Below are 13,903 nucleotides of genomic sequence, written 5' to 3'. Positions count from 1 at the left end.
TGGAGTATCAGAGCCAGTTCTGTTGGCATTTTGTTAGCAAACAGAAAAAGAGATTCTCGTCGATTAACACCTCCACAATACAAAATATTTGGAAAACAAACACAAAACCTGGGTTATTAACATATAACATTTTTTCAACTTTTTATTTTATAATAGAAAGTAGCCAATTAACAATGCTGTGATAGTTTTAAGGTCACCCGAGATGGATGGATCGTGGTGGAGAGTTCTGACAAAACGTGGTCCACTGGAGAAAGGAATGGCAAACCACTTCAGTATTCTTGCCTTGAGAACCCCATGAACAGTATGAAAAGGCAAAAAGATAGGACACTGACAGATGACCTCCCCCGGTCAGTAAGGGCCCAAAATGCTACTGGGGAAGAGCGGAGAAAAAACTCCACAAAGAATGAGACAGAGCCGAAGTGAAAACAACACCCTGTTGTGGATGTGACTGGTGATAGCAGTAAAGTCTGATGCTGTAAAGAGCAACACTGCATAGGAACCTGGAATGCTAGGTCCATGTATCAAAGAAAATTGGAAGTGGTCAAACAGGAGATGGCAAGAGTGAACATCGACATTCTAGCAATCAGTGAGCTAAAATGGACCGGAATGGGTGAATTTTATTCAGATGCCCATTATATCTACTTTTGTGGGCAAGAATCCCTTAGAAGAAATGGAGTAGCCATCATAGTCAGCAAAAGTCCAAAATGCAGAACTTGGGTACAATCTCAAAAATGACAGAATGATCTCTGTTCGTTTCCAAGGCAAACCATTTAATATCACAATAATCCAACTCTGTGTCCCAAACACTAATGCTGAAGAAGCTGAAGTTGAAGGGTTCTGTGAAGACCTACAAGACCTTCTAGAACTAACACCAAAAATAGATGTCCTTTTCATCATAGGGGACTGGAATGCAAAAATAGGAAGTCAAGAGACACCTGGAGTAACAGGCAAGTTTGGACTTGGAGTACAAAATGAAGCAGGGCAAAGGCTAATAGAGTTTTGCCAAGAGAATGCACTGGTCACAGCAAACACCCTCTTCCAACAACACAAGAGACAACTCTACACATGGATCTCACTAGACAGTCAACACCAAAATCAGATCGATTCTATTCTTTGAATCCAAAGATGGAGAACCTCTGCACAGTCAGCAAAAACAAGACTGGGAGCTGACTGTGGCTCAGATCATGAACTCTTTATTGCCAAATTCAGACTTAAATTGAAAAAAGTAGGGACACCACTAGACCATTCAGGTAAGACCTAAATTGAATCCCTTACAATTTTTCAGTGGGAGTGAGAAATAGATTCAAGGGAGTAGATCTGATAGACAGAGTGCCTGACGAACTATGGATGGAGGTTCATGACATTTTATAGAAGGTAGTGATCAAGACCATCCCCAAGAAAAAGAAATGCAAAAAGCAAAATGATTGTCTAAGGAGGCCTTACGATAGTTGAGAAAAGAAGAGACGCTAAAGGCAAAGGAGAAAAGGAAAGATATAAGCATCTGAATGCAGAGTTCCAAAGAATAGCAAGGAGAGATAAGAAAGCCTTTCTCAGTGATCAATGCAAAGAAAGAGAGGAAAACAATAGAATGGGAAAGACTAGAGATCTCTTCAAGAAAATTAGACATACCAAGGGAGAATTTCATGCAAAGATGGGAACTGTAAAGGACAGAAATGGTATGGACCTAACAGAAGCAGAAGATATTAAGAAGAGGTAGCAAGAATACACAGAAGAACTGTACAAAAAAGACCTTCATGATGCAGATGGTGTGATCACTCACCTAGAACCAGACATCCTGGAATGTGAAGTCAAGTGGGCCTTAGGAAGCATCACTACAAACAAAGCTAGCGGAGGTGATGGAATTCCAGTTGAGCTATTTCAAATCCTAAAAGAAGATGCTATGAAAGTGCTGCACTCAATATGCCAGCACATTTGGAAAACTCAGCAGTGGCCGCAGGACTGGAAAAGCAAGAGAGTTCCAGAAAAAATCTCTTTCTGCTTTATTAACCATGCCAAAGCCTCTGACTGTGTGGATCACAACAAACTGTGGAAAATTCTGAGAGGTGGGAATATCAGACCACCTGCCCTGTCTCCTGAGAAATCTGTACGTAGGTTAAGAAGCAACAGTTAGAACCGGTCATGGAACTACAGACTGGTTTCAAATCAGGAAAGGAGTATGTCAAGGCTATATATTGTCATCATGATTATTTAACTTCCATGCAGAGTTTATCATGAGAAAGGCTGGGCTGGCTGAAGCACAAACTGGAATCAAGATTGCCAGGAGAAATATCAATAACCTCAGATATGCAGATGACAGCACTCTTATGGCAGAAAGCAAAGAAGAACTAAAGAGCCTCCTGATGAAAGTGAAAGAGGAGAGTGAAAAAGTTGGCTTAAAACACAACATTCAAAAAACGAAACTCATGACATTGCCATCACTTCATGGCAAATAGATGGGGAAACAGTGGAAACAGTGAGAGACTTTATTTTGGGGGGCTCCAAAATCACTGCAGATGGTGACTGCAGCCATGAAATTAAACTATGCTTGCTCTTTGGAAGAAAACCTATGACCAACCTAGACAGCATATTCAAAAGCAGAGACATTACTTTGCCAACAAAGGTCCGTCTAGTCAAAGCTATGGTTTTTCCAGTGGTCATGTATGGATGTGAGAGTTGGACTATAAAGAAAGCTGAGTGCTGAAGAATTGATGCTTTTGAACTGTGGTGTTGGAGAAGACTCTTGAGAGTCCTTTGGACTGCCAGCAGATCAAACCAGTCAACGTTAAAGGGAATCAGTCCTGAATATTCATTGGAAGGACTGATGCTGAAGCTGATGTTTCAATCCTTTGGCCGCCTGATGCAAAGAACTGACTCATTAGAAAAGACTCTGATGCTGGTCAAGATTGAAGGCAGGAGGAGAAGTTGATGACAGAGGATGAGATGGTTGGAGGGTTTCACCGACTCAATGAACATGAGTTCAAACAAGCTCTGGGAGTTGGTGATGGACAGGGAAGCCTGGTGTGCTGCAGTCCATGGGGTCACAAAGAGTTGGACATGACTGAGCGACTGAACTGAACTGATTTTATAATGGAATATAGCCAATTGACAATGCTGTGATAGTTTCAGGTGGACAGCAAAGGGACTCAGCCCTATATACATGTATCCATTCTCCCCCAAACTCCTCTCCCATCTAGGCTGCCACATTACATTGAGCCAGTTCCCTGTGCTATAGAGCAGGACCTTGTTGCTTACCCATTTTAAATATCACAGTGTGTACATATACATCCCAAACTCCCTACCTAAAATTTTTAATGTATGATTATTCTCAAAATATTAGCTTTGATTTTAAAAGGGCCTTAACTCAGTTACAGTAAGTAACCTTTCAAAAAAAGCAAACCATTAGTTGCTCAGTCATGTCCAACTCTTTGTGACTCTATGGAATGTAGTCTGCCAGGCTCCTCTGTCCATGGAGTTCTCCAGGCAAGAGGGCTAGAGTGAGTAGCCATTCCTTTCTCCAGGGGATCTTCTCAACCCAGGGATCGAATTCAGGTCTTCCATATTGTGGGCAGGTTCTCTATCGTCTGAGCCACGAGGGAAGCCCAAGTGGCCCTTGGAGTGGTCGAAACAAGCCCCTCCTCCTATGATACAGTTCAGATTCCCCCCAGGCTCCTGGCTCCAGCCACTTCCTCACTGCCCACCTCCCCTGGACTTGACCTTCCCATTTGTTTGCAGTTTAGATTGTCAACTCCAGACCAGGGTGGTTTTGTCTCTACAGAAGATCCTGTGAATACACTTTCCAACTCTCCCATGGGTAGGCCTATAGTTATTTTTTTCCTCCCAGAGCCCTGGCTGAGAGGAGATTTTTCTCTACTTTTGGGTGGGTTTTTCTATCCCTCCTAATTACTAGGAAGGTGACTCTTCAAGAGTCAGGTGAAGACAAGACTGAACCAGTCTAACTTCCTACTTTGAGTTATGCTCAAAGCCCTTTTCTGTGTGAGTGGACACCTCTCCCAACATTCCACTTTGCATCTTTTGTCAAGAAGGGTCATGCAACATCCCATGGGTATTTTTGGCCCTGGAAAAGACTCCTCTACTAATTAAATAAAGAGAAGGCAAACTTCTGTCGTAAAATTTGAAATTATGTGTGAGATACTAAAGGAAATTGATTACAATTTTCTGTAATTGACATGTTCACTGCAAACTATGGATATTTTGAAGTTGCCTGACAATATTATTGTGCCAGCAGCAACTAAGAGTGGATTTTCCTCTGTTCTGATTTAACATCTAGGTATCAAAAATTGTCATTGCTGTATGGACTTCCTTGGTGGTCCAGGAATTAAGATTTAGCCTTCCAGTTCTTGGGGTGTGGGTTCGAACCCCCGTCAGAGAGCTAAGTTCCCACGTGCCTCACAGCCAAAAACTCAAAACATTAAACAGAAGCTATATTGCATGAGATCAGTGCAAAAGTAATCATGGTTTTGCCTTGTTGAACTTTGCCATTTGATATTGGAATACTTTCTTAAATAACTGTGGTTATACTTCATTTCAATGCACACGTCTCAATTTGCCTTTTTCTTTTTTTTTTTTGCCAATGACCTATTACTTGTTGCTTATTTTCTATTTATTTCAGACTATAAAAATGATGTTAGACAAAAAGCGAAGTCAAGCAATTTTCTTATTCAAGTTCAAAATGGGTCAGAAAGCAGCAGAGACAACTCTTATCAGCAGCAACACACTTGGCCCAGGAACTGCTAACGAACGGACTGTGCAGCGGTGGCTCAAGGAGTTTTGCAAAAGAGATGAGCGCCTTGAAGACGCGGAGTGCAGCAGCTGGCCGTCGGAAGGTGATAATGACCAACAGAGAGGATCATCAAAGCTGATCCTCCTACAACCATATGAGAAGGTGCCCAGGAGCTCAGCGTCGACCGTCCCACAGTCATTCAGCATTGGCAGCAAATAGGAAAGTTGCAAAAGCTCGCTAAGTGGGTGTCTCAAGAGCTGACCACAAATCAGAAAAATTGCCATTTTGAAGCGTCATCTTCTCTTATTCTACGCAACAATGAACCATTTCTGGATCGGATTGGGCTGTGAGACAAAAGCTGGGGTTTTATATGAGATCATGGTCAGTCTTAGGTGCTCTGCTGCCAGTCTGACCCACCGCAGCTTTCTGAATCCTGGGAAAACCATTACAGCTAAGGAGGATACTCACCAAACGCATAAAATGCACCAAAAACTGCAATGCCTGCAGCCGGCATTGGGCAACAGAAAGGGTCCAGTTCACAACAACGCCCAGCTGCAGGTCACACCACCAATGCTTCAGAAGTCGAGCACATTGGACTAAGATGTTTTGCCTCATTCCCCACATCCACCTGACCTCTCGCCAACCGACTACCAGCTCTTCAAACATCTCGAAGACTTTTTGCAGGGAAAATGGCTTCCACAACCAGCAGGAGCTAGAAAATGCTTCCCAAGAGGCTGTTGAATCCCAAAGCATGGATTTTTATGCTACAGGAATAAACAACCTTATTTCTCATTGGCAAAAATGTGTTGATTGTAATGGTTCCTATTTTGATTAATAAAGATGCATTTGAACCTAGCTAGAATGATTTAAAATTCATGGTCTGAAACCATGATTACATCTGTACCAACCTAATAACAAATTCAATGAAGACTTTAAAAATGGTCCACATCAAAAGAAAAAAAAATCTTAAAGGAAAAGAAGTTGTTGTTACTACAAAATGCAGTTGCCATATGGTCCAACAATCCCACTCCTGGACATATATCCAGACAGAACTATAATTCAAAAGGCACATTCACCCCTATGTTTAGAGAAGCAGTATGTACAACGTCCAAGACCTAGAAGTAACCTAAATCCATCAACGGAGGAATGAATGGAAAAGCTGCGATACATGTATACAATGGAATATTACTCAGCCATAACACAGAATGGAATCATGCCATCTGCAGCAACATGAATAGACCTAGAGCTTATCACACTAAGTCAGAAAGAGAAAGACAAACTGTATGTAATCCCTTCCACATGGAATCTAAAATAAGACACAATGAATTTATCTATGAAATAGAAACAGACATAGAGAACAGATTTGTGGTTGCTGGAGACTGAGGGAAAGCAGGATGAATTTGTCCCAAGCAGATAATTGAACCATTATAAACAAATAAAGGGAAAGACCTAAAACTGGAACCACAGGGACAAAGAACAAAGGAAAATCTGGTTTAAAGTTAAGTTGGAAGAAAAATGCCACAAATAAGTCAATATTCCTTGGAAGGAGAGGGACGCTGATCTCCCTACAGATATCTTATTCATTCTTTGTAAGCGAACACAGCACCCCCTTAAAAGTGTTCTTAATTCTCTTTTAGAAAAGAGCTAAAGTTGACAAAACTAGGTCCTCAGCTGCTTTAACTTGTTTTTCTGGATTCCACCCTTGGGCTCTCCTTGGAGTCCAGTAGCCCACACCTCAGGACGCTTTGGGAGCAGCAGCTGTGCTTGAAGCTCACTGTTGACACAACAGTATGAGCTCTGGGCTGATTTCTCTAAGGACAGACAGAGCCGCCCCTTCCCACAGCTGCAGAAGCTACCTGACCTAGAGCCACGGCCATGGCCAGCCAGTCGCAAGGCATCCACCAGCTCCTCCAGGCAGAGAAGAGGGCCAAGGACAAGCTCGAGGAAGCCAAGAGGAGTAAGTCTCTTCCGTCCCATCTGATATGTCCGGGGCAAGAGGCACGGGTTCAATCCCTGGGTCGGGAAGATCCCTGGGAGTAAGATACAGCAACCCACTCCAGTATTCTCGGCTGGAGAATCCCATGGACAGAGGAGCCTGGTGGGCTCCAGTCCACGGGGTCGCAGAGAGTTAGACACGACTGAGCACGCGCCTTCTGTCACAAAACGGGATGAGGGGAGTGCAGCAGGGTGGGTGTGCACAGATGTCGGGGGTGGGGGAGATGCCAATGAAATCCTGGTCCCACCATGCTCCCTGGCAGAGGCTGGCCACTTCCCAGAAACCACCCACGTGTCTGTGTCCCATCACTGTAGTGGGGATGGGCTTCTCGGCTCAGATCTGTAGGACTGGTCAAGGGCTAAGGGAGATGGTTAAGGGCACTGAAGTCACGGAGCCTTAAGCTTTGCCTCTGAGTTTCCTCCATGGCGCTACAGCTCAGAATCTCAATACTGTGCCATGGTTCCGAGACGGACAACCGGGAACCCCCTGGCCGCCCCGGGGCCCAGTCCTTGGTTGGGGAACTAAGATCTCATGAGTTCTGGAGCGTGGCCAAGAAGAAAAAAAAAACAAGGATGACTTCCAGACTGAATCTACTTAATAGGGAGTGAATTTCCGCAAGTGACTTCTCTTCTGTAAGCTTCGGTTTCTGTTCCTGTAAAATTGTGATCGTAACAGCTCACGGCTCATTCTCCTCCCTCTCTGGATGGCTTTTCATTTCCAATGTTCAAAATTTTTCATTTGCTGTTTAGTTGCTTCAGTCATGTCTGACTCTGTGCGACCCCATGGACCGTAGGCCACCAGGCTCCCCTGTCCGTGGGATTCTCCAGGCAAGAACACTGCAGTGGGCTGCCGTTTCTCTCTCCTGGGGGTCTTCCCGACCCAGGGATCAAACCTGCACTGGGTCTCTGGGGCTTTCGCTTCTCCTACATTGTCAGGTGGAGTCTTTACCACTGAGACATCTTTAAAAATATTTCCATTTAATTCTCATTTGCGAACGTTCTTGCTATTCAGTCATGCATCTACTTAGTTACATGTAGGATATCCTCATTAAACCGGCATCTCCTTCCTCTTCTCTTTGCTAGTCACAACAACCATATGGATTAGGTGTTACTATTATTTCCCCTTCATGTATGTGGAAACTGAGTCCATAATTTGCCATAATATTTTTTAAAAACTAGAAAAATTCATCCAGGTACTATGACCAAAGCATACCTTGTTTACTCCTCACACCAACCTATTTTGCAAAAAGGGGAACATGACTCTTAGAGAAATCACGCCGGTTGCCCAAGGTCGCACAGAGGATACATCGTAGAGACAGACTTGGATGGGGTCTGAGTCCCCAGGCACAGTCTGCCCTGTACAAACGTGCTTGATTTTTATATGAATGAACTAACACTGAAGGTCTCTGACCCTCTCAGGCTCCCTGAGCCAAGATCTCTTTTTCGCACTCCCCCATTTCCTATCATATCGCCACTTAATCCGTCACAGAGAGGGTCATCACCTTCCTCCTAACTACACGCTCTGTCCCTGCGGCAATCAGAGTCTAAGCCCTGCAGATTAGGATAGTGTCTTAAAACCATTGTTTATCAGTTCAGTCAGTTCAGCCGCTCAGTCGTGTCCGACTCTTTGCGACCCCATGAATCGCAGCACACCAGGCCTCCCTGTCCATCACCATCTCCTGGAGTTCACCCAAACTCACGTCCATCGAGTCGGTGATGCCATCCAGCCATCTCACCCTCTGTTGTCCCCTTCTCCTCCTGCCCCCAATCCCTCCCAGCATCAGGGTCTTTTCCAATGAGTCAACGCTTTATACGAGGTGGCCAAAGTACTGGAGTTTCAGCTTTAGCATCAGTCCTTCCAAAGAACACCCAGGGCTCATCTCCTTTACAATGGACTGATTGGATCTGCTTGCAGTCCAAGGGACTCTCAAGAGTCTTCTCCAACACCACACTTCAAAAGCATCAATTCTTCGGTGCTCAGCTTTCTTCACAGTCCAACTCTCACATCCATACACGACCACTGGAAAAACCATAGCCTTGACTAGACGGACATTTGTTGGCAAAGTAATGTCTCTGCTTTTGAATATGCTATCTAGGTTGGTCATAACTTTCCTTCCAAGGAGTGAGCGTCTTTTAATTTCATGGCTGCAGTCACCATCTGCAGTGATTTTGGAGCCCCCCCAAAATAAAGTCTGACACTGTTTCCACTGTTTCCCCATCTATTTCCCATGAAGTGATGGGACCAGATGCCATGATCTTCGTTTTCTGTATGGTGGGTCCTGCTTTAATATGCTGACTAAAGACAGGCACAGGGCCCTGCAATGAGAGAGAGACAGAGACAGAGATGGAGAGAGACAGAGATGGAGAGAAAGGGAGGGAGGGAGACAGAGAGAGACAGAGATGTAGAGAAAGAGAGAGAGAGGGAGACAGAGAGAGAGAGAGATGGAGAGAGAGAGACAGAGATGGAGAGAGAGACAGAGATGGAGAGAGAGAGACAGAGAGAGACAGACAGAGAGAGAGATGGAGAGAGAGAGACAGAGATGGAGAGAGACAGAGATGGAGAGAGAGACAGAGAGAGAGACAGAGATGTAGAGAAAGAGAGAGAGAAGGAGACAGAGAGAGAGAGATGGAGAGAGAGAGACAGAGATGGAGAGAGAGACAGAGATGGAGAGAGAGAGACAGCGAGACAGAGAGGGAGGCAGGGTCAGGCACCCCTCAGTCCCTGGGGGTTTTCTACTGCAGGTAAAATCATTTTCTTTTCTTAAGATAAGTTGATTACCTGAGCACTCAGCCATGTGGGCACCAACAACAAAAAGAGAAAGAGCCCCGTGGAGGAGCTGGGAGAGGAAAGGAGGGTGAGATCGAGCGAGGCCAGCCCGGCCCGCCTCCGCCCGCCTCTGCGGGAGCCCAGCCTGGACTGGCCTGCTGGCGCGTGGTTAGGGCACCACACTTCTGGTGCAGGGGGCGTGGGTTCCATCTTTGGTCAGGGAACTAAACATAAAATTCTTTAAAAAAAATTTTAATTAAAAATAAAATTTTAAAAACCATGGCCAAGGATAGTAAAATGGTATAAATGCAGAGCAACTGTAGAGAAAACAAAGTCGCCCAGGACCTGCTGGCTGAAACAGTGTAGAAAATCTGCTTATCTTTTATTCAAATTTCTTTACCACATTTAAACTTTCCAGAACAGAAGACAAGCTGACTTAAGACTTAATAATTATGTTACCTTTGCTTTCCCTTATAGAAGAAACAAAACAATAATAAAATACACAAACAATATTATCAATAAACAATAAGGTCCTACTGTGTGGCACAGAAAACTATATTCAGTACCCTATAATAAACTATAATGGAAAAGAGTATTTTTAAAAAGAACGGATATGTGTGTATAACTGAATCACTTTCCTGTACAGCAGAAATCAATACAACATTGTAAATCAACTATACTTCAATTAAAAAAAATGACAAATCAAAAAAGAAAATAAAATAAAGACTATCATCGTAAGGTCCAAATGTTTTTTACCAATTATTTCTCATTTTTCAATGTCATCAGAGCAGCCTAATGAGTCATGCAAGTTGTTGGGAGGTAGAACCCTCTACAGAATCTAACCTCGGATTTCCTAATAAAGATAAAAGCCAAACCTCTGTTCCTTTCCTCTAGTAAACATGCTGCCTTTGGGCAATCATCCCTCAGAAGTCAGTACTGGAAAATCCATACCGAGTTTTTCTTATGCAAAATGTTAATTTTGTTTACCAGTCACTGAAAGTATTTGTGTACTTTTTTTTTCTTCGTCTTTGTTCAGAAGTAGTCAAGCAAATATCAGTCCGTAATAGTAAATACTCTGACCTTAAAAACCATTTTGGAGAATATGTTTGTGAATGTTATTTCAACCAATAACCTCTGCCGTCTGCACACACACAATTTTTTTTAATTTACTTATTTTTTGATTGAAGGATAAATGCTTTGCAGAATTTTGTTGTTTTCTGCCAAAGCTCAGCCTGCATCAGCCACAGGTGTACGTAATATCCCCTCCCTTTTGAACCTCCCTCCCCTCTCCTGCCCCACCCCTCTAGGCTGACACAGAGGCCCTGTTTGTGCACTCAGTTTTTTAAGCAAAGATTTGTTTCTTTGTTTGGCTGCAGCAGGGGTTGCTCGTGGCACATGGGACCTCCCACGCTCGTGGCAGTACATCGGCTCTAGCGCCCTGACCAGGGATCGAAGCTGGGCCCCTACATTGAGAGCACAGAGTCTTAGCCCCTGGACCACCAGGGAAGTCCCTGCCCCCCACTTTATACAGGGTGTCTGTCTTTTTCCTCAAAAAGCGTGGGCCCTGAGGACCCGTTTTCGCTGGATAAGCCCGGTTTTCTTACTCAGCTATAGCTGAGCATCGTACTCCCTTCACAGGCAGGCCGAGGTATCCTGGGTAGCTTCTCTTGTATTTCACTGTTCTTTTCTTTCACTCACTTATTTATTCAGCTCAATTGCATCTTTGATCAGAATTAGAATAAAAAATTCAAGGTACTATTATCAACAGGAGGAATAAGGACTTGTGTCTTTGGAAATACGATTTTTTTACTTTAAGCTTGACGTTTTATAAGAGCACCATTTATCTCACTTACACTCATTGCAGACTCGGAGATGGAGACACCTGTAAGGATGGTAACCAGACAGTGTGGGCTGAGCCTTGGGCTGGTGGGATGGTGTTGGGCAGGTCCATGTTCCATGAAGTCCCACTGAATTACACTTTGCGAGTATGTGATTGCTCAGTCGTGTCTGACTCTTAGAGATCCCGTGGACTGTAGCCCACCAAGCTCCTCTATCCACGGGATTCTCCAGACAAGAATACTGGAGTGGGTTGTGATGCCCTCCTCCAGGGGAATGATACTTTTGCAAAATAAATGATTTAAATATTTCTACTTCTTACTTAGATAACACATCAGTGAGTACAATGATATAGACTTGTTCGGATGGCTTGCCATGAGTTTTTTTGTAATTGCTTATTTGTTTTCCCAATATACAGATTTTCCAAATTTATTTCAACAAGCATCTTGACTTATTCATTTTTTTCATGATGCAAGTGAGTGTTCTGATTCAGGGAGACATGAATTCTACTTAACTAATAAAACAAAAAATGTGGCAGTAGAAATTCATGGCCCTGTTTGGCATGTTTTGTAAGCTTGTAAATGCTTCCTTTTACTTTATAGTCCACAGACTAATGGGGTATTTGTAGGTATACTGGGCTTTGATATCTTCGAGTGGGTCATGTTAAAATAATAACCATACAACATTGTCGTCTATTAAAAACAGTTGGTTATATTCAACCGAGGATCTACATAAAACTACATATAATGTAAATATATATATATATTGTAACAAGGAAAGAACAAGTAAAAGGAAAACTAAAGGAATTACAAGCAGGCAGAGGAATGAGAGGAGACGCGAGGACCAGCAGAGAAGCCGCACTCTAGCAGTCAAGGCCCCGGTGGAGAAATGCTGCTTTGCTTTCCGGGTTATTTACTACTGTTTGTGGTAGGTGAGCAGGATGAGGGCGCATGGTTATATCATAATATTAACAACCCTCTCAAAGCCAGGAGAGATTTTTTTTTTTCCTCTCCTTCTATGTAGTAGAGCTTCCCAGGTGGCACAGTGGTAAAGAATCTGCCTGCCAATGCAGGTTTGATCCCTGAGAGAAGGGAATGGCAACCCACCCCCAGTATTCTTGCCTGGGAAAGCAATGGACAGAGGAACCTGGTGGGCTACAGCCCATGGGATCACACACACACACACACACACACACACACACACACACACACACGTGGTAAAACAGAATAAAAATGTTATTAGTAACAGACAGAATCTCCAAACACTCCCAAAGTGCCCTTTCTGTTTATACCAAATCAAGGTGACCCCTGCTCTGTTTATGCCTTTTTTTCCTTTTTCCATTTGGATACTTACTCTTTCTACCACACCCAACTACCTGACTTTGCTTCCACTGCTCAACAAACGTTGTTTCTTTGAGCCTTAGCTTCTTCCCAGGACTCCTGTAACCAGGCACCCCACACAGGGTGGCTGGCAGCAACAGAAAGGTGTTAGCCTCCAGGTCTGGCGGCCAGAGTCCAGACACAAGCTGCTGGGGGTGGGGGCGGCCCTTCCTCAAGGGTCTCGGGGAGGACCTTTGCCCTGCTTGTCTCCCAGCTCCTGCTAATGTTCAGTAGCCCTTGCCTTCCCTTGGCCAGAAGCCGCGTCCTTCTAACATGCCTCTGCAGTCAGGCGGCCGTCGCTGTGTGTCTGCTCTGTGCCCCTATGCCTCGGTGTCCAAACTCCCTCTCCTTTCTTGCTTTCCAGGTTTTGTTTTTGATGTGAGTCCTTTTTAAGTCTTTACTGAGTTTGTTACAACATGATTTCTGTTGGGTTTTTTTTTTTGGGGGGGGGGTGGTTGCAGCACGAGGCGTGTGAGATCTGAGCGCCCCAACTAGGGATCGAACCTGCACCCCCTGCATTGGAAGGCACAGTCCTAACCATTGGACCACCAAGGAAGTCTCTCCCTCTCCTTTTAAGGATGCCAGTCCTCAGGTAGAGGGCCCGTCTTAATCCAGCATGACCTCATCTCAACTTGATTACATCTACAAAACCCTTCTTTCCAAGAGAGGTGACATTCGCAGGTACCAAATGTAGACAGACTTTCGAGATGTGTAAACACAATCTAACATCTGCTGGTTGTCAAATTCACTGATAGTCCTGTGTCCTTATAGTCTTTGTCTGTTTTTGTATGCCTTGAACTTCTGTATGCCTTGAGTCTACATTTTAAAAATCCCCTTTGCTCCAGAAACTCTAATCAGAACTTTGTCCCTCCAGCTCCATCAACGTTCCCTCTTGTCAAGACCAGCAAAGTTGCTAAACCCAACTAATGAACAATCTCAGTCACAACTGAATTCTTCTTTCATCTTTGAAACCCTCCCTTTACTGGCCTCTGCAACCCTGCTCTCAGGCTTGAATTTCTGTCATTTTGCCAGTCTTTAGAGTGAGGGCCCCACCTGGGACGTGTCCTCTTCCCTATCCACAGACGCTTCCTAAGAGATTGCATCTAATTCTGTGACTTTAAACCTTGGCTCCGTGCTGATAATTCTCAAACTTTACGTCTCCAGCTTGGCCTGTTTCCCTGATCG

General features: G+C 44.1%; 1 protein-coding gene across 3 annotated transcripts in view; it reads left to right on the top strand.

Annotated features, from left to right (window-relative positions):
- ATP6V1G3 (ATPase H+ transporting V1 subunit G3) overlaps positions 1 to 13,903 on the top strand; it is a 30,791-nt gene that overhangs the window by 3,160 nt on the left and 13,728 nt on the right. For all 3 annotated transcript variants that reach the window (XM_060396232.1, XM_060396231.1, XM_004013931.6), the window contains one exon: positions 4,631 to 6,698. In XM_060396232.1, coding sequence (XP_060252215.1) covers positions 6,617 to 6,698 — 82 coding nt within the window. In that variant the 5' untranslated portion in view covers positions 4,631 to 6,616. The remainder of the gene's footprint in view (positions 1 to 4,630; positions 6,699 to 13,903) is intronic.

Source organism: Ovis aries, chromosome 12 (assembly GCF_016772045.2).
Source record: "Ovis aries strain OAR_USU_Benz2616 breed Rambouillet chromosome 12, ARS-UI_Ramb_v3.0, whole genome shotgun sequence".
NCBI lineage: Eukaryota > Metazoa > Chordata > Mammalia > Artiodactyla > Bovidae > Ovis > Ovis aries.
This window is presented reverse-complemented; position numbering and strand designations above follow the sequence as displayed.